A 25,803-nucleotide genomic window follows, 5' to 3' on the forward strand; every position below is an offset into this window, starting at 1 on the left:
AGCACATAGACTTTTCACAGTGCTTTTGCAGCCCTCTCTAAGTGGTTTACAGAGTCAGCCTCTTGCGCCCAACAATCTGGCTCCTCATTTTACCCACCTTGGAAGGATGGAAGGCTGAATCATCCTTGAGTGGGTCAGAATCAAACTCCATATTGTGGGCAGAGTTGGTCTTCAATACTGCATTCTAACCACTGGGAAGGAAGGAAGGAAGGAAGGAAGGAATAGAACTTAGACTTATATCCCGCTTCACAGTGCTTTTACAGCCCTCTCTAAGCAGTTTGCAGAGGCAGCCTCTTGCCCCCCAACAATCTGGGTCCTCATTTTACCCACCTCAGAAGGACAGAAGGCTGAGTCAAACTTGAGCCTGTTGAGATTCAATCTGCTAAATTGCAGGCAGCCGGCAGGCAGCAGAAATAGCCTGCAGTACTGCACTCTAACCACTGCGCCACCACGGTTCTTATAACCATTGTTTAGTGACCAAAGTTACAACAGTGCTGACAACACTGACTTATGACTGGTTTGGCACTTAATGGCCAATGCATTCACATGATCCAAATGCACATCGTCTCATTTATGATGTGATTGTCCGACCATATCATAAATGTGATCCATTTGCAACCTTCCGAGATGCTTCCAACAAGCAGTGTCAATGGGGGAAGCTGGGTTCCTTTAATGACCAATGGGAGGGGGAAGGATTGTCAGTCAGGCAAGGATCAATTAACAACAGGGACAGACATTCTGGTCCCGATTGCGGTTGTAAGTTGAGGATTAGCCGGGATCCATCAGAGATGGCAATTGTTCTGGGGCACTGCTGGATGTGTTCACACAACCCTGGTTGAAAATCCTCCTTCACACGAGAGGCGTGGATGGAGGAAACAACTCCTCGCCTTATAGACAATTGGACGACTCGGGTGGGGGAAGACCTCCGTGGATCGTGCCCGGCAAAAGTAACTCCTTGGTGTATCTCTCCTTGACCCACACTTTAATTTGCTCCTTCCCAAATAGAGTGTGGGTTGTGTGTCCCTCTGAACTGCTCCAGCATCCATTCAACAAATCCACAGGGAAATGTGGAATTCAGAACTAGTGGAAAGGGCCATCTATCCAAGCGCTTGATGGAAACTTAAATCTTCCTTGTGCTGCCCAACCAGTCAATGCATAAATCAGTTCTTATTTCCACAGCAGGAGCAATAAAACTCACAGACGAGAGGCAGTGATAAATGATGTTAGCATTGATTCCCTTCCTCCTACATTATATTGATCGCCATGCTCTCTCTCTCTCTCTCTCTCTCTCTCTCTCTCTCTCCCTCCCTCTCTCTCTCCCCCCTCTCTCTCCCCCTCCCCTTTGTAGGTATGCAACGGCTTAGAACAACCTAGGAAGCAACAGCGTTGTGATCTCAATGGGCCCATCGACAACAATAATATGCCGGAGGCAAGTCCTGGAATATAAGTAGATCTCTCTTTTTCCTCCTCTCTGTTTTGTGCTGTTCTGAAGCTGCAAAATATTGTTGGTCCACCTGCACCTGTGTTTGTGTGTGTAGATGTTGGATGTACCACTCGCGGGGGTGGGGTGGGGGGCGCAGTGGGACCTAAATTGATCAAAACAGAAGTGTAATGTTATCTGTTAATAACAAATAGATAGAGAGGCAGAGAAACAAAGAGAGGGGGGGAGGGGAGGGGAAGAGAGAGGGAGAGAGATACAGAGACAGAAAAACAGAGAGAGAAGAAGGGAGGGAGGGGAGAGGGAGGGAGGAAGAGAGGGAAGGAGGGAGAGAGATACAGAGACAGAGAAACAGAGAAAGAGAAAGGGAGGGAAGGGCAGGGGGAGGGAAGAGACACAGAGGGAGAGGGAGGGAGGGAGAGACAGAGACAAAGACAGAAAAACAAAGAGAGAGAAAGGAAGGGAGGGAGGGGAGAGGGAGGGAGGAAGAGAGGGAAGGAGGGAGAGAGATACAGAGACAGAGAAACAGAGAAAGAGAAAGGGAGGGAAGGGCAGGGGGAGGGAAGAGACACAGAGGGAGAGGGAGGGAAGGAGAGACAGAGACAAAGACAGAAAAACAAAGAGACTAAGAGAGAAAGGAAGGGGAGAGGGAGGGAGAGGGGGAGGGAGGGGGAGAGGGAGAGAAAGAGGGAGGGAGATACACAGAGAGAGACACAGAGAGAGAGAGAGAGAGGGAGAGAGAAAGAGGGAGAGGGTGGCAGGGAGGGAAAGGGAGAGAGAGAAAAACAGCTTCCTTATCTGGCATGATATTAAGATTCAAAATGATCAATCCCTCTTTTATCAATTTTATCCCCTCACAGACCAAGAAGGTACCGTCTTTCCCAAGCTTTGTGGATGGTAAGGACCCTCCCGATTGTAATGTTTATGCCTCTAAGAATCCCACCCCTGCTAAAGAGATTCTCTTGGGATTTAGAAAGTTCTCAATAGCCCTGATTCTGTAACCGAAAGAGTTCCCTTCTTGGTCCTTAAAAGCCTAGCTCTGAATGCAACCGTACATCAAAGAAACGGGCTTTTTCAGAACTCTCCCACTGTGAGGGGGTTGAGACCAAGGCTCCGTATCCCCTCCCCATCCAGGGTGCTTAAATATTACTTTAATAACCGGCGCAGGCATGTGGCCTAATGAAATTTAAATGTATCCCTCTGATGGATCTTTGCTGGGAATCAGGGGGCTTGTGGCATGCTTCGCTTCACCCATGCCTCATTTGCAATGCTAGAGGATTTATCTCTCATGTTAAAGTTGGCTGAAGGAAACGCTCTCATCACCCCCCCCCCCCTCCTTCTCTACAAGAAGATAAATGGACGTAATTGTGGAAAGGGCTGCCTGGATTGGAAGGAAGCCCCAGTGAGAGGAAGAGAGGCTGATTCCTGGGTAGAAATGTGGGGGGGGGGGGTGTTGCAACATTGGCTGAAAAGGCCCCGTGTCAACTCCTAAAGTTGCCATAGTGAAAGAAGTGGGGAGCGCATTCCACGCATACTTTCGGCTAAAGTCGGATCTCAGATGACTGCAGCAGGCTCAGGAGGGGTGCACCTCATTGGGGAATGTGATTTATGACACAGACTGAGGGAAGGGAAGGAAGAGGGGTAAGGTTCAGCTGTAACTCAAACAAAGCTTAGACCTGACTGCGAAAAGTCGGCCTTGCCTAATGGTGATCCTAATAAATGGCTAGTTTTAGTATTGAAACTTGGCTCGATACTCATGAGTCAATTAGGGCATTTTAAGGAAGCCTGATACCCTGGATTCTTTGCAGGATGCTCGTACTTCACAACACGGAGGCTTAGAAGCTCTTGATGTAGTCACCTGTTTCCATTGTGGTAGAGGTGGATGAAGGTGTCCCCTGGTGCTAGGACACAGCTTGGCCAGAATCAGTAAATGTCTTCTAGAACTCCCCCCCCTTTGATCTTCCACGCTGTGCAGAAAGAGGGTGGGTCTCCCAATCCATTGAGCCAAAAGACTTACAAGACTCGCCCAAATAGTTTGGCAAAGATTCCCCACTTTTTGCTTCATCGGTTCCAGTGGTTGGGGTGGGAAGAATGGTTTTTGGTTTCCCAAGTCCTTTAAGAAGGCTTGCTTCTCTTTGCCTCTACCTCGGGAGCTTGTGATCTTCAGAGATCTTTGATTGCCTCCATCCTTGTTGCTTTGGTCAACGAGGACTTCTAGGGGGTGCCATCTTGGGAGTGTGAGCTGTATTTCTCCCGAACGGCTCGGTTGAGCCTCTCCTCAGATCTCATTTTAGCCCCAGGCTGAGATAACGTTCCTTCGTTCAAGCTTTCTCCTCAGCACGAAGGTGGCCTAGAAATATTCCTAAATGAGGGGGGGGGGGAAAACCAAGACTTTTAGCGTCCTCACCACTCCTTCACTCTGCGGTGCACTCCAGGATTTGACATCTATAAATGCGCCCAACCAACCAGCAAATAAGCGAGCTCAGGATGAGACCTACCAACTTCCCTAGCAACTGATCTGCTTGGATAGCATCAGCAAAAGCTTGGTCTGCCTTTCCTTTCCTCCGAGATACAGAGCCCCGATTCTTGAGAATGTCTCCTGCTTACTGCCTTCCCATTGACACTGGCCCCCCAAGCTGCCCAGTCCTGCTGTTTGCCAGGCGGTCAGTGCCAGGCGATGCTCTCCTGCAAAGGTTCTTTTAGAAAACTAGGAAACCCAAGTCCAAGAGAGGTGAATGCTGTTCCTCTTTTTCTAATCTTCTTATTAAATATGTTTTATTTTCATTTTCATACAGTCACATATATACTGTGCATAACCGGGGCCATATAACATTGAACAATAAACACAGCCATCCTTGTCAACAGTGCTCCCCAAAATACAAGCCCAATATACCACTTCAACCCTCCATACACCCTTTCTTTCACCCCCCTCCAACTTTCCTTTCTCCCCTACAACATTCCCCTCTAACCTACTTCCCCTCCCCCTCTATCACTCCTCTCTCCCAATACACTCCCTCCCTTCCATCTCACCCTCCCTCCAATCCTCTCTCCCACCCTCTCTACCCCTCTTTCTTCTTTCCTTCTGCTCCTCCCTTCGGTGTATTTCTACTATCTATCAATATATTCAGCTTCCTACTTTTACACTAGAATTAAAAACGCAACAGTATACAAGTGCAATCATGTTACTTTAAAATCTAGCACATACTATATTTCCTCTTTTTCTAATCTTGACATGCTTAAAATTAACAGGAACAATAACCAGCTAAGCAACGGGGGAATTTCCCGCGCTGTTACTTCTCCTTGGGGGAAAGGATGTGCCTCGCATAGGAACAAGCCCTGAGCTTGTTGTGAGTTTAAGAGAGGGGAAAATATGTACTTTCAGGAACCCATTCGCACAGCCAGCTGGAATCGGTCTCTTCATTTACCATGTCTCTTCCCCTGTGGCTTTATTTTATTTTTCTCCTTATGAGGACAGTGTTTGGCTGCTCCTTCAGCATGCCTCCCTGTGTCTACGGCTGCATTGTTGAAGGGAAGAAATTTCCTTGCCTTGTACACGGTCTTAGATTGAGGGATGATGGCAAGATCTGCCAGTGTGGAAAAAAACATAAAATAAAAATCAAGCTCCAAGCCATCCCAAGATTGCACGTTCTCCATTTCATGACTGTCTCAAGGATCTCTTCGTAATTGAGGCTCGGGGTCTTACAGCCACAGATTTAATGGAAATAAGCAAGAACAAAACTTGAGTAAGATGAAATTTGATAATTTGTGCTATTTTTTTGCAACAATAATTTTAATAAAACTAAAAAAAAGTGATGTGGTATTTATTATCCAGAACAAAGGTACAAAATGTCCATGAATTAATTCTTATTAATTCATTAATGTCTATTAAGAGAAGAGGGTATAGGATTTGTAGCCATTAGCAGTAGCAGCTAGATTTATATACCACTTCATAGTGTTTTCCAGCCCTCTCTAAGCGGTTTACAGAGTCACCACATTTGCCGCCAACAATCTGGGTCCTTGTTTTATTGACCTCAGAAGGATGGAAGGCTGAGTCAACCTTGAGCCTGTCAGGATCGAACTCCTGGCAGTGGACAGAGTTTGCCTGCAATGCTGCACTCTAACCACTGCGCCACCAAGACACCCTTGTAGCTCATTCTTCCTCTTTGGATGCTTCTGCTTCAGACGTAATGGCCTCTTCTCTGTTTTTAGTTCCAGGTCCTTGCGAGCCCGAGGACCTCATTGATGGCATCATCTTCGCAGCAAATTACTTGGGTTCTACCCAGTTGCTCTCCGAACGCAACCCATCCAAAAACATCCGGATGATGCAAGCCCAGGAGGCAGTCAGCCGTGTCAAGGTAGGATGGGAAGGACCAACAGCCTTTGATGATTGTGCTTTCCCTCTTCGGTAAGTGTAGTAGGGATCCCCTTGCTGTAGACAATCAATGCAGACAATAGCTTTCCAAGGGCTTTGGCATCACCATCGAGACGAGGTTCAGGGATCTGGGTTTGTAATGAGCCACGGTGGCGCAGTGGTTAGAGTGCAGTACTGCGGGCTATTTCTACTGACTGCTGCCTGCCTGCCTGCAGTTCGAATCTCACCAGGCTCAAGGTTGACTCAGCCTTCCACCCTTCCGAGGTAGGCAAAATGAGGACCCGGATTGTTGTTGGGGGTGATATGCCAACTCTGTAAACCACTCGGAGAGGGCTATAAAGCACTGTAAAGCGATATGTACAATCTAAGTGCTATTACTTTTGCTAATACAGCTCTAAATCAGAACTAAATCTGAATGGGACATTCATTTAAGTCCTGGAGATGAGCCCTTGATTTCTAAAGCATATAACATGCTACTCAAGATGAAGCCAACAGATGAATATGTTAAAGAGTGTATAGTAAAACAGGCAAAATTCCTTGGGTATAATATAATGCTGAATCAACGGGAGAACATTTGGACGAATGGGCTAAAGTTTACATTAAGTTATAGCTCGAGAGAAAACTTTTATAAAATGATGTATTGTTGGTACTTGACCCCAAATAGACTAGTGAAAATGTATAAAGGGATTTCTAATAAGTGTTTGAAATGTGGTCAAAATCCAGGTTCGTTTTATTATATGTGGTGGTTTTTGCAAATGCGTGAAAAAATGTAAATATTGGGTAAATCTACGTGACAAGTTTCTCAAACTCATTTCAACCTAACTTTTCTAGAAAGTGGCAAGCTGGATGAGACAGCTGTAGATTTTCCTATGTAAGGATATGGAGGGAACATAATATCGCCCCCATATTTCTTAAGTCCAATTTGATGCACTGATTCTAACTCTGTGGGTGAACTCGTAATGTTTAGTCCACCTCCCTTCCTGTAACCAACCACTCTCATGGATGGTCGTGATTCAGTTCAAGCTGTTTATTACGAATATATGGAGTGCCATCTCTTCCCCTCTTTGTCTAACACACTTGGGTTGTGGGGCTGTGATGCTGCCCTTCTCCACGACCCCACTGTAACTGATTCTCAATGAGTTTGGAGAAATGCAAGACAAGCAGGACCACAAAATTAAGTTCTACTAGGTTTTCTGGACTCCTGGAGAAGACACTCGATGTGGTCGCTGTTTTTGGTAGCAATCACACCTTTCTTAGTTGCAATGCATGCAGCCATGTTCCGCCCTAGGACCCTTGAACTCTTCCACTGAGCATCACTAGAGTTGGGTGGCCAATAACTTTTCAAATAATTATTATAATAGAATATTCCCCGAAAGAATATTATCTGTAAATATCTCCCAGGTTTTGGTGGCTCGGATTCGTCTCATCTCACAGGTGGCTGCCATATTTAATGTTCTAGAACTGAAGCCACCAAACTTTAAGACTTGAGGACTTCAACTCCCAGAATTCCCCAGCCAGCATGGAATTCTGGGAGTTGAAGTCCGTAAGTTGCCAAGTTTGGAGACCTCTGTCCTAAAAAACCTGAAATTCTGGTTTATTAGAAGCAAGCAAAGATATTCTAGAGAAATAAGAAGATCAGTTAATGTTGGAGAAGAAGACAAAAGAACAGTGAGTTTTGCCTCCCTCTGAAATGCTGGCTTTATTCTCAGAATGGTGCCTGTGATCCCGCCCCCCCCAGCCCCCCCCCCCCCAGGATACCCTTCTGTTAAATTCCCCCTTGACTTTTTTGGGATCCCCAAAAGGAGTGATTTCCAAAATATTTTGCTAACTCCCTAAGATGGTTTCCCCCCCTCCTCTCTTCTCCTCCCCCTCCCCCTCTCCTTTTTATGCATTTGTCTGTTTCCCTTTGATTTATGTATTATTTATTTATTTTTAATGCTTCTCGTTCTCCCCAAGAGGATGCAAAAGGCAGCTAAAATCAAGAAAAAAGCGGTGTGTAAACTGTTTTTCTTGAATTCTAATGTCTGTTTCACATTTTTTTGGATTGCTTTTGGCTTTTTCATCCCCCCCCCTCCTTTAATCGTCCTTGTGCATCCTGTTGTGCTTCTCTGTGTGGAAGTTCATGAAACCGTAATATGAATCTTTTGTGTTTGTGTCTGTATCAAAACATATTCTAAAATATATCTGTCTGGTTTGAGCGATGGAGTCCAGTTGGTTTCATCGGAGAACTTTCCATCCCTCCCCACGTCTTCTCTCTGCATTTTTTCCTTCCTTTCTTTTTAAATTTTTGCTATGCTTCAATAAACATAATATTTTTCTTCGGCAAAAGTTTCTTTCTGTTGATTCCCTCCCAACGGCTCAGAGGAACAGCCACGATTTATTTTCATTTCACAATGGTATCTCTTCAGTCTGCCAGCTTTTCTTTTCTTAAGGTCAACTTGCCTTAGTTCTGAAGATTAGGTTGATGTTCGAGTGGGAGAAAAAAAGCACCCAGGACGGATTTTTGAGTGAAATGGCTGCTGGGAAAAAAAAAAACCATTCTGAATGGAGCTTAATCGTTAATGCTAAACTCCAATTTTATGCATCTGTTGTCATATAACTCCTTGTGTAGGTGTGGTGGTCACCCATGGCCCAGCGCATAACAGGGCATGAGCAGCCACGCTGAACCACACAGGAAAAAACAAACTCCTAAAAGACATAACATCCTGACAGTTCACTCTAGATGTGCCTTACCCAACGACGCCCAGGATTTGACCATATATAGACAGAACTTCCCTGAGCAGTAGATTAGCAATTGTAGTTTGACAGGCTGTCTTAAATCACATGCTGATTGCTCCTCCTGCCTTTGTCCTATCTCAATAAAAGGGGCTCCCAGACCCCAATCTGGGTCGCCTCATCCCGAGAAAGCTCGTGTCGGTGTCTTTTCTCAACATTGGCCTCATAGGCGAACCACGGGTACTTCACATTCATCCTACATCAACTTTGGGTGTTTAATGACAAAAATAAATCAGAGTAGATCCAACGAGTCCCATATCTACCCATTGGTGGTCTAAAGGAGGAAAGACAGCCAAAATGATTGTGATTTTTAAGTTTGGCGGTTATACTAAACCTCTGTGGAATAATGTCCTCTTTATATAAGTCACCTCTTGATCTTTAAAAAGTTTTCTGGGTTTCAGCCTCATCCAATTAATATAACCATTCCTGCTGGAGATCACTACTACAGAAGCAAAAACTTCCAACTTAGAATCTCTCTTGCCTTGTTCCCCATCTTTGCTGAAGGCAGGACTCCGAAACTGGAAAGTTAATTTGTACCGTTGCATGTCTTTTTTTGTTGTTGTTGAAAACAAACCATTCCAAATAGTTGTTCTGTGTCACAGTAAGTCACCCAGTGTGCCTGTTGTATGTCCCATCATATCAGAAGTAGTCTGTGAGGAACCTGCTCTTCCCATGACCTTCTTGAAGTGAATTTACTATTCTCTGTCTCTTTTTAGACTTCTGAAGGGGATGCCCATGCTTTGACAGAGGTGGACTTGTTCATCTCCACCCAGAGGATTAAAGTTCTTAATGCGGACACCCAGGTAAGCAAACAGACCCATCACTGCAGCATTGATCACAGGGCCATGAAATGATTTTCGATGGGTCAAAGTTTTAATCTCGGCAATGTTTCTGCCAGCGTCCCGTTCAGAGGTCCTAGAAGAGCTAAGGGTTTTTCTTCTGCCAGCCTGTTAGTTGGACAGGAAAAGCGGAGGAAAAAGAAGATGGAGGAGACCAACTCCCTGACCAAACTTAGCTGTGAATTTGTCCAAAGGTAGACTGGTTTTGGGACAGCTGCTCTCCCTCATTCCAGATGAAGTGGTGGATCTTCATCGGAGGAATGCTCCATCCAGTGTCCTTTCTTCTCCTTAGGTGGCCAAAGCCTTTGAGTACATGGTATCGGACCTGGGTACTTGAGAGATCGCCTCCTGCCAGTCACCTCCCAAAGACCTATTAGATCCCACAGACTAGGCCTCCTCCGAATTCCATCTGCCGGCCAATGTTGGCTGGCGACTCCTCGGGGGAGGGCCTTCTCTGTGGCTGCTCCGGACCTCTGGAACGATCTCCCCATGGAGATCCGGACCCTTACTACCCTTCCGGCCTTCCGCAAAGCAGTTAAGACCTAACTGTTCCGGCAGGCCTGGGGCTCTTGAACTATCCAGCCCCATCCGAGGTTACGGCCGTTGTAGAATTTTAAATCGTTGTTTTTTATTTTATTTTTTGTATCCCCTCCCTTTTTTTATTGTTAGCCGCCCTGAGTCTCTCGGGAATAGGGCGGCATACAAACTTAATAAAATGAAATGAGTTTCCTCTCCAGGATCTGGCCTTCTAAAGAGCAGCCAGGGTTGATCTCCTCTAGGACTGACCGGTTGGATGGCCTTGCAGTCCATGGGACTCAATGCAGGAGTCTTCTTCTCCAGCACCAGAGTTCAAAGGCCTCCATTCTTCGGCGCTCAGCCTTCCTTATGGCCCAACTTTCGCAGCCATCCATTGCAACTGGGAAAACCATAGCCAATAGTTTCAATGATTTAATGAAGAACAATTAACCAATGGAACAACTTGCCTCCAGAAGTTGTGGGTACTCCAACATGGGAAGTTTCTAAGAAGAGACTGGACTTTGTCTGAAATGGTAGAGGTTCTCCTGCTTGGAAGACCTCCAAGGCCCCTTCCAACTCAGTCATTCTGTTACTCGTTTTTGAATTGGCAGAAAAAAAGGGGACATCAGGCAGACCTACCCATGATTTGAAAGATGGGGCCTGCACCCCAGTTGCCCCTATTAGAGTTAGGGCTATTAATCATTGGTGCTTAGCCACTGCCACTTTGCCATCAAGGCAGTCCTCGTTTCGCAACCATCTAAAAGCTACTTACGACCTGGTTCCAAAGTTCCAATGGCCGCACACATCCTTGGGGGGGTCACATGACCCCATTTTGAGCACTTGGCTACTGGCTCACCCTTACGGCCAGTTGCCGTGTTCGGCAGTCATGCAGCTGGGATTTATTACATTTGCCAATTTCTGGCCTTTTTAGCTGGTTTCTGGGCAAAAAAAACCCTATAGGAATACAATGATTTGTTTAATGACCACTTCAAAAAAAATGTCGTAACCTGGGCCCAATCCCTTGGCTGCCACGACTTACAACCAACTTACGACGGAGATTCCAGGCTCCTTTACCGCCATAAGTCAAGAACCATTTGTATTGTATTTTTTTCCTCTCTGAACCCTTTTTAAAAAATTATTATTACTAATTTGCATGAACTGGGAACGAAAACAGCCTTTCTCGAGTGACAAGGGATCTGCTGTTTGCTCTCTTCGTCCCCTTTTCCTAGGAAACCATGATGGACCATGCGCTGCGCACCATCTCTTACATTGCAGACATCGGCAACATCGTGGTCCTGATGGCCCGCCGTCGAATGCCTCGGTCAGCGTCGCAGGACTGCATCGAGACGACTCCTGGGGTGCAAGAAGGGAAGAAACAGTACAAGATGATCTGCCACGTTTTCGAATCTGAGGACGTGAGTGAAGGTCGCCTTGACTTGACCCTTGGCGATTCTCCGAGGGAGATGTTTCTTGCACGCCTCCGACCTGATCTTCTAAATTCAAGATGCCGTAAAGGAGTAATTCTTTTACACCTTCACACAGATTCCTCTTGGCTGCCAGTTGTGTTGTGGTCCGCCAGCAGCCAGTGGAGTTGGTGGTAGAATCGGACAGTGAGGAGGTTGGGGAGGAAGGTGGGCCAGTCCTGGAGTCTGGGGAAGGCTCTGATGAGGGCTCTGTGTCGGAGGCAGAGAATGAGCCAGGGCGTATGCCAGTTATCAGCTGCCTTCAGAGTCAGACATCAGTGAGGCAGAAGAACAGCTGGAGCCTGTTCCCAGTATGTGCATGCGCAGAGCTGCCAGATGAAGGGAGCAGCTAAAGAACAGGGGTCGACTTGGGAGTTAAGGCCACAGGTGGACGGTGAATGGCCCCTCCCAGAGGGAATAAAAGAGGAGCGAAAGGGGAGTGGAGTTTGCAGGAGACAATTAGTTCGCTTAATTGGTTCGTGATTCTCAGAGAGACTCCTTGCCAAATTTTGCAGATCTCAGCCTGGCAGCTCTCCAAGCCAGAGAAGGTCTGTGGCTGTAAATCCTCCCTTGAAAGACTTTGCTGGAGGTGAATGAGCAGAATTCACGGAAAATTAATAAAAGGGTTTTTTGCTGGGATGAGGAGTTTGCTTCGTGCTCTTGGGAAGCCTCACTCAGAACAGCTTTATGGTGGTGAAGAAAGGTTGCAGAAGAGCTAAAATATTAACCAGTCAATCCATACAGTTGCAGAACTGGAGTCTGAATTTTAAAAGTTATGGTTTGGTTCCAGAATAGTGACCCAGAAGGATGAATAATGTTAAATAGCTTCAATGAGCATTTAATTCTGGTTCTTCTTACAGGTGCTTTTTAAAATTAGAAGTCCATGTTATGTTAAATAGCTTCAATGAACATTTAATTCTGGTTCTTCTTACAGGTGCTTTTTAAAATTAGAAGTCCATGTTATGTCCCGCCAGAGACACTTATAATATCTCTGCTGTAGAGACATCTAGTGGTCAAGAATTGCCTGTTTTCCCTATCTTACTACACAGAAACTCCAGACAAGATACCATTGTGAACAATTAGAACCTCGCTTTGAGAAATATCCATGTCACAAACTTTGGCCAAGGCAGAGTTGAACCCAACTGTTGGAAACCATGAATTCTCCTTCTCTCCCACTTCTATGAAGGTCAAAATATTCTAGTGGTAGACTTAGCACAATGTGTTTTTTTTTTCAATTCCCCAGCCAGCTTGTCGAAACACTGGCTTAGAACTTGGAATTTTAAAACTTGGAATAAAGCAGTGTTTCTCAACCTTGGCAAATTGAAGATGACTGGACTTCAACTCCCAGAATTCCCCAGCCAGCGAATGCTGGCTGGGGAATTCTGGGAGTTGAAGTCCAGACATCTTCAAGTTGCCAAGGTTGAGAAACACTGGAATAAAGGACTGAGGGCAGAAGGAGTTCTACAGCATCAAATTTTATGGTCCAACTCTCTATAAATTCCAGGTCTCCATATTGATTGATCTCCTGGCTTTATATATATATATATTCCGAACCCCAATTCCCATAAATTCTCTCCAGGATAGAAGCCTTTCAGATATTGGTCTAATATTCTCCACAAGGATAGGACTCTACATTCCATAATTTCAACCCTGGATGACAGACCTCTTCGCAGTTATGGGAATTGAAATCCAACTAACCTCAAAGAATAGCCGAGTAGAGTAGGAATCTGGAGTAAGGGCTCCCATGGGACGGTGGAATGATAGGTTGTCTTGTATTGTCTAATCCATCAGGTGATTGCAAGAGCCATCAGAACTAATTGCCTCTGATAATCTGATACTCCAAGAGTGAGGTCTAATGGGCTTGGAAATGCGTCTCATCTTACGGCTGCCGCCACAACGGAAGACAGCCCATTTCCAAACCCAATTATGCAATACGGGAGAAAAAGGTTCCTCTTTTATTTGGACTCCTGGAGAATATTGGTTGAAAGAAAGCTTCAGCATCTTAAAAACAGAGAAATTCGTTTTATCCCAAGTAGCGTTGGTGGTGAAGGATTTTAAAAAAAAAGGTGATCTCTATTTAAGGAAGTGGACTAAAGCTGCTCAAGTTGAGTGTCAGCTCCTCTCCATTTATTAATTAGGAAAGAAAGACCATGAGACTCCATGCGTAGAAATCAAATGTACTTTTACTAATTAAAAATGGTTAAAGGCAATGTATAGCGAAGTCTGATTAATTAGGCGCGAAAGCAGTTGATATATAGAATAGCCCATTCCCCACCCCTTGGCATCACAGTCCCAGCCCAATCATAAGTCTTCCAAGTGTCAGGTGTGAGATAACTTCAAAAGGCATCACGAAGATGGAATGTCGGTGCCGTTAGTCCAGGCGGGAAATACCCACGCATGCGCAGTCCAATCAGTCGATGAACTCCAGAACTTTCCTCCAGCACAATGAGTAACCCCTCCCAAATACCATGCCCTCCCTCCCCGTTTCATGGCAGCTGAAGCGACAGCAAAGCAGAAGCTGACATTGAGTTTTTTTGTCTTGTCTTACTTTCTAACCCTGAATAATTGGGACCACCACGCTGTTCTTATTAGCCAGTCCTGCAAAGTTTGCATAGTTCAATGTTTTTTTTTCCCATACAAGTCCTCATCCAAACAGGTCCCACTTCTACAGCATTGTCCACGGGTGTCAGCTTCTGCTTTGCTGTTGCTTCAGCTGCCATTGAAACGGGGAGGGAGGGCATAGTATTTGGGTGGGGTTACTTGTTGTGCTGGAGGAAGATTCTGGAGGTCTTTGGATGGATGGACTACGCATGCGTGGATGTTTCCCGCCATTTTCGTGATGTCTTTTGAAGTTATCTCACACCTGACACTTGAAGGACTTATGATTGGAGTAGGCCTATGATGCCAGGGGGTGTGGAATGGGTTATTCTATATATCAACTGCTTTCGCGCCTAATTAACCAGACTTTGCTATGCAACCGCTCTCTAACCATTTTTAATTAGTAAAAGTACATTTGATTTTCCACAAATGGAGTCTCATGGTCTTCTTTCCTAATTATTAAATGGAGAGGTGCTGACAACGGGGGAATTCCTCCAGTTTCAAGAATAGGATGGGTTCAGTCCCTTCAGTTGGCCAAGTACGAGTATGTTGTCTCTCTCCAAAGTTGCCGATCCCTTTCCTTCTTCTCCTTCTCTTGAAGGCCCAGCTGATCGCTCAATCGATCGGACAAGCTTTCAGCGTGGCCTATCAGGAATTTCTCCGGGCCAACGGCATCAACCCCGAAGATCTCAGCCAGAAGGAATACAGCGACATCATCAACACCCAGGAAATGTATAACGATGACTTGATTCACTTCTCCAACTCGGAGAACTGCAAAGAGGTGATTGCTTTTTCCTGAAGTGGGCTATTTTTGGGGTTCGTGGGGGTTGGGGGGAGGTTTTTTTATCATTGGAAGCTTCTTCAACCTTTCCTTACCCAGAAGGTGACGGCTGAGGACTCCGCTGGAGTTTTCAAGAGGTCCTTTGCAAATCTGGTTTTAAGCCTTCAGGATAGTAAAGTGAAATTAAGTTCACTGAGATGTTGGCCCGGGCTACCACATCGGAGTGGCATTAAATCCGGAGCATCCTCTAGGAAAAAGAGCAACACTTTTTCTGGATCTCTTTGTTTCGTTGTTGTGCATCACTCAAGAGTCATTTTTTTGTGGGTTATACCAGTGGTGAAATTCAATTATTTTTACTACTGGTTCTGTGGGTGTGGCTTGGTGAGCAAGGAAACTGCAAAATCCCCATTCCCAGCCCACTCAGGGGCCAGCCAGAGGTGGTATTTGCCTGTTCTATGAACCAGTGTTTCTCAACCTTGTCAACTTGAAGATGTCTGGACTTCAATTCCCAGAATTCCCCAGCCAGCATTCGCTGGCTGGGGAATTCTGGGAGTTGAAGTCCAGACACCTTCAAGTTGACAAGCTTGAGAAACACTGCTCTGAACTACTCAACATTTCTGGTACCGGTTCTCCAGAACCTTTCAGAACCTGCTGGATTTCACCCCAGGGTTATGTGAGTTATATTGTTATATGGGTAGCCATATAAATGTTATAGATCAGTGTTTCTCAACCTTGGCAACTTGAAGATGTCTGGATTTCAACTCCCAGAATTCCCCAGCCAGCGAATGCTGGCTGGGGAATTCTGGGAGTTGAAGTCCAGACATCTTCAAGTTGCTAAGGTTGAGAAACACTGTTATAGATGATGCATGGATGGATGGATCAATTGATCGATGGATGGATGGGCGGACAGGTTTTCTGCTGTTGTGTTTGGACAACGAAAGGTTGAAATATCACAGTTACAGTACCTGCTTTAAGAGGCCTTGGAGGACCCAAGGTGTTTAATACTTGAAAAGTCATTTTAGAGGAGAAAACCCTGCTCTATACAAGCCAGGTGGAAATTGGATTTTAAATCAATACCGGGGGAAGGGTAAATAAATTGTAATCTACTCAGAGGCAGGACGAGGGAGAGAGAGAGAGAGCAGGCCTGCTCCCTGGTGCCTGTTTTTGACCGTTATTTGCATTATTGGAGAAAGTCAATAAAAAAAAAACGAGGTTTGAAGGAGTCGCAAGGCGGAGTGAGGAGGAGAATGAACTGAGGGGTGGAAATGTTTGCCAAACCCGAGGCAGGGTGGAAGTCACCTTCCTTAATGCGATATTTTTCTGGAAAGGGCCCTGCTTCCTTCCCAGGCCAGCCAAAAGAAGTCACTTCTTTAGTTTCTCCCAACAACCAATTTTCCTTCTTCTCAAGACAATAGCAGCCAACCTCAGTTGAGCCTGGGCATGCAATTCATTTCATTTATTGAATTTCTATGCCACCCAATCCCGAAGGACTCCGGGCAGATTATAGCAATGAAAAAAGAATTAAAAAGAATTATTAAAAACAATGGGACACAACAAGTTAAAAAGGAACACAACAGACACCCAATCAGAAGGGGCTGAACCTCAATCAAGGGGTCAACAGCCCCAAGCCTGCCAGAAAAGCCAGGTTTTAATGGCTTTGCGAAAGGCCATGAGAGTGGGCAGGGCCCGGATCTCTGGGGGCAGCTCATTCCATAGGGCCGGAGTGGCAACAGAGAAGGCCCTACTCCTAGGCGTCGCCAGCCGGAGTGTCCCGGAGACAGGTACCTGGAGAAGGCCCATCCTGTGCGATCTTATTGGCCTGAGGGAGGTATGTGGCAGAAGACAGTCTCTGCAATGAACATCCTGCAGGAGTTCTCTGCAGATTATGGACCACCGGCAGAGAGGAGGCCCTTCTGGAGAAACATCTGTTTCCCCAGATGTTCCACAGGCATTCATTCCCTCTGATATAGAGGGGGGAAAAATAGTTAGGACACGATAATGAAGAAAAGGGAATAGGAAGGGAGAAGCATAAAATCATAACAGGGTTTGCAGGAACACCATCCCAGAAATACACCAGTTGAGAGCTGAAAAGAGATAACCACAACAACAGAAAAGGAAAGGAAGAGAGGAGGAAGGAAGAGGAAAGGAGAGGAAGGAGGGAATGGATAGAAAGAGAAGGGGAGAGGGCAGGAGGAGGAGGAAGAGGAAGAGAGGAGTAGGGGAGAGTCAAGGGAAGAAGGGAAAGGAGAGGAGGAAGGAAGAGAAAAGGAGAGGAAGGGATAGAAAGAGAAGGAGAGAGGATAGAAGGGGAAGAGGAAGAGAGGAGTAGGGCAGAGGCAAGGGAAGAAGGGAAAGGAGAGGAGGAAGGAAGAGGGAAGGAGAGGAAGGAGGGAAGGGATAGAAAGAGAAGAAGAGAGGGCACGAGGGGGAAGATGAAGAGAGGAGTAGGGCAGAGGCAAGGGAAGAAGGAAAGGGAAAGGAGAGGAGGAAGGAAGATGAAAGGAGAGGAAGGGATAGAAAGAGAAGGAGAGAGGGCAGGAGAAGAGGGAGAGAGGAATAGGGGAGAGGCAAGGGAAGAAGGAAAGGGAAAGGAGAGGAGGAAGGAAGAGGAAAGGAGAGGAAGGAGGGAAGGGATAAAAAGAGAAGGAGAGAGAGTAGGAGGGGAAGAGGAAGAGAGGAGTAGGGGAGAGGCAAGGGAAGAAGGGAAAGGAGAGGAGGAAGGAAGAGGAAAGGAGAGGAAGGGATAGAAAGAGAAGGAGAGAGGGCAGGAGGAGGAAGAGGAAGAGAGGAGTAGGGGAGAGGAAGGGAAGAAGGAAAGGGAAAGGAGAGGAGGAAGGAAGTAAAGGAGGGTGAAAAGAAAAGAAAAAAATAGAGTGGTGATAATAAAAAATAGGTGTAAGCAAAGCCACCCAGAATGTGAATCTTAACCTTTTATATGGAAAAACAAATATGTAAAAGCGCGAAAGATAAATAAGAATAATTACGATGTGAATGTGTACCTGTAACTATATATAAGAGAACAAAAATTAAAAAAAACTTTTTTAAAAAAAGAAGCATTCCTTCGCTCTGCTCTTTTGCCTTCCAGCTGCAGCTGGCCAAGCACAAGGGGGAGATCCTTGGTGTGGTGGTGGTGGAGTCTGGTTGGGGCTCCATTTTGCCCACCGTCATCCTGGCCAACATGATGAATGGAGGGCCAGCCGCCCGCTCAGGAAAGCTCAGCATCGGAGACCAGATCATGTCCATTAATGGGACCAGTTTAGTCGGCCTTCCTTTAGCAACCTGCCAAGGAATCATTAAGGTACCCCGTCTGTCCTTATCTGTGTTATCTGGGAGGATGGAAGGACTCTAGATGGCTTCCAAGATTAATCCCTCCTATAAGAGCCGAGGTGGCGCAGTGGTTAAATGCAGCACTGCAGGCTACTTCAGCTGACTGCTAGTTCAGCAGTTCGGCGGTTCAAATCTCACCGGCTCAGGGTTGACTCAGCCTTCCATCCTTCCGAGGTGGGTGAAATGAGGACCCAGATTGTTGGGGGCGATTTGCTGACTCTGTAAACCGCTTAGAGAGGGCTGTAAAGCAGTATATAAGTCTAAGTGCTATTGCTAGTGTCCTTCCTTCCTTCCTTCCTTCCTTCCTTCCTTCCTTCCTTCCTTCCTTCCTTCCTTCCTTCCTTCCTTCCTCCCCAGTGGCTAGAATGCAGCATTGCAGGCTGACTCTGCCCACAGTCTGGAGTTCGATCCTGACTGGCTCAAGGTTGACTCAGCCTTCCACCCTTCCGAGGTGGGTGAAATGAGGACCCAGACTGTGGGGGTGATATGCTGACTCTGTAAACCGCTTAGAGAGGGCTGAAAGCCCTATGAAGCGGTATATAAGTCTAACGGCTATTGCTATTGCTATTGCCGTGTTTGCATATTGGCTAGGTTCTGGCGCCCATCTCAACCCGTTTACCAAATTTGTAATGTATGTTGAGCCACAAACCTACTGCCCTGGTGGGTTCTGACAACCTGTTGAGAATCCCTAACCATCATTTAAAGTAGGCCTATTGCGACATTCTGCCAAGGATGCACCTTGTTTGGCGTGGTGATGTCCTGATTTCCCCAACCTTTTTCTGGCCGGTTCTGGATAGCCACCTGGTCTAACTTGCTTTGCTTGATGAGATTTATTGCTAACGTTGAGTGTCTTCCGCAGGGTCTTAAGAATCAGACGCAAGTGAAGTTGAACATTGTCAGCTGCCCTCCGGTCACCACTGTCCTCATCAAGCGCCCGGATCTGAAATACCAGCTGGGTTTCAGTGTTCAGAATGGAATTGTGAGTCTCTTCATTCTTTCAGTCCTGGGTATGAAAACACGTAAACACGTACGTGTAAGCACGTAAAAAAAAATGCAAGTAGAAAAATAGAAACCATCCCTGGTGGGACGGTAACAGCATTCCATGCCCCTTCAGCGTTGAGTCATGCCGGCCGCATGACCATAGAGACGTCTTCAGTAGCGCTGGCTCTTTGGCTTTGAAATGGAGATGAGCACTGCCCCCTAGAGTCAGGAACGACTAGCACATGTGTGCGAGGGGAACCTTTACCTTTACTATATAGGGAGGGGGGGGCGTGGAGGCTCACATTTGGTTCTTTAGGTGAGGTTACTGGCTCCTCCCCCTTTAAAAGGAGATGCTTCCAGTCCAGATGTTTGTGCCAGAAGTCTTATGCAGCTTTGGTCACCCATATAGAATCACCAGATGGCTTCGGGATGGTTTTTATCATCCGCTAGCCCTCTTTTTAATTGTCGCTTAGTACCATCTAGTGGCTATAACATATATTCACAATTAAGGAAAACAGGCATCGGCTCCTGGCGCAGAAATCTAACCCACAATTTGCTCTTTGCAGCTGTTACTTCTACACGGCAACCTCAGATTGATGTCCTGCTATAGGACGGGATTTCTACAGGACTTTAGGAGCTGAGAAATCCCACTCACCCCCCGGGGAGGGGGAGGGGTTGCTATAAAGACCACACTGCTTGGAGTTTTTTTCCGTAGGAAATTTGGCTCGTAAATGAACAAAAGCAATTTTTTTTTATTTCTTGCATTATTAGAATAACAGGAAAAGCCAGATGTTTTTTTTTAATAAATAGGATTTTTATTTAAATGTTTTAAAAAGAAGATAAAAACGAATACCAACTAATATAAAGTAAGCAAGGAAAAAAGAAAGAAAGAAAAAAAAAGAAATTGCAGATCCTAAGATAATGTAAAAATCAAGCCTTTTGATCATGTGTTTTCCATGGGTCCATCTGTATATGATCATCTGAATTCTTTGCCCCCTAAATCACCCATTCTTTAACCTCCTCCTCCTCCTCCTCCTCTTCTTCTTCTTTTCTTCTTCTTCCTCCTCCTCCTCTTCTTCTTCTTCTTCCTCCTCCTCCTCTTCTTCTTCTTTTCTTCTTCCTCCTCCTCCTCTTCTTCTTCTTCTCTTCCTCCTCCTCCTCCTCCTCCTCCTCCTCTTCTTCTTCTTCTTCCTCCTCCTCCTCCTCCTCTTCTTCTTTTCTTCCTACTCCTCCTCCTCCTCCTCTTCTTCTTCTTCTTCTTCCTCCTCCTCCTCCTCCTCCTCTTCTTCTTCTTTTCTTCTTCCTCCTCCTCCTCCTCCTCTTCTTCTTCTCCTCCTTCTCCTTCTCCTCCTTCTCCTCCTCCTCCAATTCTTCTTCTTCTTCTTCTCCTTCTTCTTCTTGAACCTAATATCTCTTCTTCCAATGTCAATAAACTTGGGCGCCAGGCAACGAGAACGTTCTCCAGGAACCTGCTTCAAACCTTCAAGCCTATTTGGTGCACCGTATCGACTTCCTAACAGGCTTTTTAAAAGAAGGTGCTTCTCTCAAGAGTCAGGCTGCATCCAAGAACAGGAATTAAAGCCCATTTGTATGCACTTTGTGTCTGCACAGGGACCTATTCCCATAGCAACCATTTCTACGCTCTTCTACAGCTGGCACTCACAGGAAGTGTGGGGTTTCCTTTGGGGAAAGCACACACTTGAAAGCACGAGGATGAGGGGGCTTTAGGAGAGGCCCCTGGCTCTCTTCACTGCATGGAGCAGATGAAGGCAGATTAGAAATTCTGTTCAATTAGGAGAGAGGCCCTGGAGGGCTGGAACCTGGGAGATCATTTCCTGATCAATCAGGAGCTCTGGGCTGTGCTAAGGAGGCACCATCGGAGCTTGGGGAGGCCTTGGTGATCTCTGAGCTTGGTTGTTGGCTGGCAACCCAACTAGTGCTCCCTTATCAATGCTCCATTTAGCAATAGCAATAGCAGTTAGACTTATATACCGCTTCATAGGGCTTTCAGCCCTCTCTAAGCGGTTTACAGAGTCAGCATATCGCCCCCACAGTCTGGGTCCTCATTTCACCCACCTCGGAAGGATGGAAGGCTGAGTCAACCCCGAGCCGGTGAGATTTGAACCGCCGAACTGCAGCTAACAGTCAGCTGAAGTGGCCTGCAGTGCTGCACTCTAACCACTGCGCCACCTCGGCTCTTTCATGGCTTCAGGCACCATCCTGGCAAACGTTGAAACCTAAGATAAACTCTGCTTCAACAACTTCCTTCCCTATCGACGTTGGGTTGACCTTGGCCATTGAGATCATCTTAAGTTTCCTAACGTTGAGTAGCTTTTGTCCTCTCCTGGTCCACCTTCCGAAAGCAGGGGGTGACGGCGGTAAAAGTGAGTATAGATGGCAGAAGACTGAATCCATCAACTAAGGGAAGTGCCTAATTTCTGTAGCGTGATAGCTAAGAAGAAAAAAAAGACCTTCCTATTATTTCTAACCCTTCTGGCCAAAATGGCCCCTTTTCCATTTCATTGAACATCCCTCCTTTCCTCCGCCCAGATCTGCAGCTTGATGCGAGGTGGGATTGCAGAGAGAGGAGGGGTCCGGGTAGGACATCGCATTATCGAGATCAACGGTCAAAGTGTCGTCGCTACGGCTCATGAGAAGATTGTCCAAGCCTTGTCCAACTCCGTAGGAGAGGTGAGTCTTCCCAGCATTGTTTTTAAAGCAGTGAAAGGGATAGAAGTGTTTTTGATCCCTTGATATCATCAGTACATTCCAGGCTAGGCAACAGGACCAGAAAGGTTAAACCAAACTTCACAAGTTGCCCCATAGTTAGGATGGCAGAGCAAATGAAGGAAGATAATAATAGCTCTTAGACTTATATACTGCTCCATAGTGCTTTACAGCCCTCTCTAAGCGGTTTACAGAATCAGCCTCTTGCCCCACAACAATCTGGGTTCTTATTTTACCCACTTCGGAAGGACGGAAGGCTTGAGTCCACCTTGAGCCTGGGGAGATTTGAACTGCCAAATTTTAGGCAGCCGGCAGCCAGCAGAGGTAGCCTGAAGTACTGCACTCTAACCACTGTGCTGCCACTCATTTTCCTTCCTTCCTTCCTTCCTTCCTTCCTTCCTTCCTTCCTTCCTTCCTTCCTTCCCTCCCTCCCTCCCTCCCTCCCTCCCTCCTTTCTTTCCTTTGCAATAGCCCTTAGACTTGTATACCGCTTCATAGTGTTTTACAACCCTCTCTAAGCAGTTTACAGAGTCAGCCTCTTGCCCCCAACAATCAGGGTCTTCATTTTACCCACCTTGGAAGGACGGAAGGCTGAGTCAACCTTGAGCCAGTCAGGATCAAACTGCTGGCAGTGGGCAGAGTCAGCCTGCAATGCTGCATTCTAGCCACCGGGAAGGAAGGAAGGACAGAAGGAAGGAAGGATGGAAGGAAGGAAGGAAGGATGGAAGGAAGGAAGGAAGGACACTATCAATAGCACTTAGACTTATATACTGCTTTACAGCCCTCTCTAAGTGGTTTATAGAGTCAGCCTCTTGCCCCCAACAATCTGGGTCCTCATTTTACCCACCTCGAAAGGATGGAAGGCTGAGTCAACCTTGAGCCGGTCAGGATCAAACTCCTGCCACTGGGCAGTCAGCCTGCAATCCTGCATTTTAACCACCACAGCTCCAAGATCCCATTAAGAAGGGTCCTCTACTTAGGGGTGATACTTCAGAATCTTGGAAATGGTCTTTCCACCTTTATCCATATCTGTCCATCAAGGTCAGCATTGGGTCCCTCAGGGGGAAACTAGCTGTTCCCCCTACATTTTGGGGGGCCTGCATAGCCTGCCTTGAGCTCCTGGGAATCAGAACTTCAGAAGGGGGATGATAACCGTTAGGTGTTAGGCATACTGTGGCTGGCCATAGCTTTCGGAAGACGTATTTTGCATCTCTGCCTTGGTTGTTGATAGCTAGCTTGGCCATATCCAAGGTCCAACCATGGAGAATGAAGCTTCCATTCCCTCCTCATCACCCCCAATTCTCTTCCCAACAGATTCACATGAAGACAATGCCTGCCGCCATGTTCCGGCTGCTGACCGGTCAAGAAACTCCCCTCTACATCTAAAAGGGGAGCTCGGCTGCTCCTCCAAGCAAACCATCTCCTGCTGCCTCAGCTTCAACTTCCAGAGAAATGTTGTATTTTGTAGGAAAAGGGCACGGTTCGAACCCAAAACTGGATATGCTGGACACTCGGTGGATCCAGTTCTTTTGCCTTTTTTCTGTTGAATTTGTTTCTTAGTTTACCTCCGCCTCTCCTTTAAAAACCTCGCCAAAAGAGGATGACGTTCTTGTTATGGCCAATAACCCACAGACATCATCTCCCCAGCCACGTGATCGGCAGCCTCCATCTTCACGACTCAGGATGAAGTCCACCACGAAGCTGATCAAGTCCCATGGCTGTTTGAACCTTCTGGCTGCAGAGAGAACACTTACTACGTACTTCGAATGCTTTACTCTTAAGGTGATTCCAGCATGTCCATCATCCTCTGTCCGTCTCTGCCACCTTCAGCCACGAGGCACGCGTGAACGCGCCTACGGAAACTACGCGGCTCTTTCCCCGTGGGGAGGGTCCCACTGGACTGCACCTTCCCAACACAGTGGGCGCCGGGGAGGGGTTGTTGCGATGACTGAGAAGGGGTGCGGTTTCAAAGGGTGGGGGGGCGCAGGAGGGAGGTTTTGCGGTGGGAGAATGTCCATTGCTATCAAATGAGGGGAAAAAAATACCCTGCTGTTGTCATTGGTATCCTTATTGTCACGTGACTTTTGATGAGACGTGATTTGTATGTGAAGTAGAAAGATTTCAGAGTGAATGTGAGTGATATGGGGGGAAAAAACCCTACAATAACGACGCATTTTTTTTGGGGGGGGGAATTCTTAATATCCCTGCCAAGAAAACAGAACAAAAACAAAAAGCGAAAGAATCTTTGCAATACGAATGGGGGATATTTATTTCAATGAGATACATTTCTGTTTTTTGGAGAACCCAAACCTTTTTAACGCTGAGAATACCGTTCCTAGAGGGGGTTTTTTTGGCAAGTCCGGGAAAACCAGGGAAATAATAAGGGTTCCTCTTTTTCTCGTCCCACCACCTTCCATATCGCCCTTTCGTTGGGACTTCAGCTCACTCTAGGAAAGCCATGCTTAACTGCGACTTTTTTATATCGAAATGTTTAATATCGTTCTGTCTGTCTCCGATTCTCCTGAGCCAACATGTCTGAATGTAAACGGTGAGGCCGAATGCAGAATCTTTTGCCATCTGCAGTATTAAGATTTGTGGCAGCCATACGCCAAGGAATAGTACCCATGTGTTCATTACGAGATAAATGTCAACTGATGTAACTCTTTTCGTCTGGATTTTCTTTCCCCCTCTCCTGTGGTCGAAGAAAGAAAAAATGACACTGTGACCAAAAAAAAGAGGAAACTCTTTGCCTACCGTAACAAAACCCCATAGCATTACTCTACTCTAAGGTAGAGCTGTGTTGCATGCAAGGGACCTTAGGAGAGAACTAATCTATACTCACTAATAAACCTGGAGTAATGAAACAAGGCAGCTTCGCTTGGTTGTTTTGCAAGGCTGCTGGCATCTAAGCCCCCTTTGAAAGAACACGTGGGAAGATGGGCACCAGGGGTGGGTTTCAACCGGTTCGCGGCTGCGCGATCCTCCAGGAGCAGCTGGAGCATCGCACAGACGCTAGTACGCATGAGTGCACTGCGCGCGTGCACGAGGACGCCGCCGGCTTCGCTCCAACCGAACCGGTTGGAACGGGGCGAGAAACCCACCCCTGATGGGCACACACCGTGTCTTGGCAAAGGCCAAGGCTTGCTGTAGAGAAATGCATTGTTTGGCCTCTGCGATGTTGGCCTTGTAGGCTTCTGAGGAGCACCGGTGGGTGAGCATCTCACCTTCCTTGGTGCTCCACTGGAGGTCACTGTAGCTTCATGCTCAAAGGGCACTTTCCAAACATGGTGGAGGTCTGGTGGACTATTTTGCTCTCCAAACCTTTGAAGCTCCTACCGTAGAGAGGGGGGAGGAGACCAGTTGGGTTAGATTTCACCTTCTATGATTTCTAGCCAGCATAGCCAGACATCATGGGGTGATATAAGTTGTGTTTTCACTGACTGCCATGTCGGAAGGAGATGCTCACATGGGTTTCCTCAAGACAATTAGGGAGAAGTAGGAGGGGAGGTCTCAAGAAAGGGCCCCAAGTGAGCAGAATAAAGAGCTGATCTAAAGCTCCTTCTCAAAACAACAAAGGAATTGGTTAGATGCCTGCTCCACGTTTCCTTCGGAAGCTAACAGTGATATTTCCCAACACCCTTTTCTTCCAAACTTCTCAAGAACTGCCCAATCATGGCTGGATTGGGAGAATGTGACTAAATTCAAAGTTCTCCGTGAACTTCAATCATTGGTGGGGGAGTTTGAACTTAAATTTCCTTGCTGTTGTTGTTGTTAGTTGTGAAGTCCTGTCCGACCCCTCACGACCCCATGGGCAACATTCCTCCAGGCCTTCCTGTCCTCTACCATCCTCTGGAGTCCATTTAAGCTCACGCTGACTGCTTTGGTGGCTCCGTCCAGCCTCCTCCTTCTCTGCTGTCCCCTTCTTCTTTTTCTGCCCTCCATCGTTCCCAGCATGAGGCTCTTCTCCAGGGAGTCCTGCCTTCTCC

At 46.6% G+C, this 25,803-nt stretch overlaps 1 protein-coding gene across 2 annotated transcripts in view; it reads left to right on the plus strand.

The window, feature by feature from the left end:
- The window catches only part of APBA2 (amyloid beta precursor protein binding family A member 2), a 66,947-nt gene extending 42,314 nt beyond the window's left edge, over positions 1–24,633 (plus strand). The window contains exons 3-13 of one of the 2 annotated variants that reach the window (XM_087703966.1): positions 1,349–1,429; positions 2,299–2,335; positions 5,648–5,793; positions 7,767–7,802; positions 9,302–9,388; positions 11,170–11,355; positions 14,603–14,782; positions 17,868–18,080; positions 18,969–19,088; positions 21,641–21,781; positions 23,132–24,633. In XM_087703966.1, the coding sequence (XP_087560092.1) occupies positions 1,349–1,429; positions 2,299–2,335; positions 5,648–5,793; positions 7,767–7,802; positions 9,302–9,388; positions 11,170–11,355; positions 14,603–14,782; positions 17,868–18,080; positions 18,969–19,088; positions 21,641–21,781; positions 23,132–23,203 (1,299 nt within the window). In that variant the 3' untranslated portion in view covers positions 23,204–24,633. The remainder of the gene's footprint in view (positions 1–1,348; positions 1,430–2,298; positions 2,336–5,647; positions 5,794–7,766; positions 7,803–9,301; positions 9,389–11,169; positions 11,356–14,602; positions 14,783–17,867; positions 18,081–18,968; positions 19,089–21,640; positions 21,782–23,131) is intronic. The other variant, XM_087703967.1, reaches the window with a different exon arrangement.
- The last annotated feature ends 1,170 nt before the right edge of the window (positions 24,634–25,803 follow it).

This window comes from Thamnophis sirtalis, unplaced genomic scaffold (assembly GCF_051295495.1).
Source record: "Thamnophis sirtalis isolate CommonGarterSnake01/CBP01778 unplaced genomic scaffold, rThaSir2_p1.2 scaffold_2, whole genome shotgun sequence".
Classification (NCBI taxonomy): Eukaryota; Metazoa; Chordata; class Lepidosauria; order Squamata; family Natricidae; genus Thamnophis; species Thamnophis sirtalis.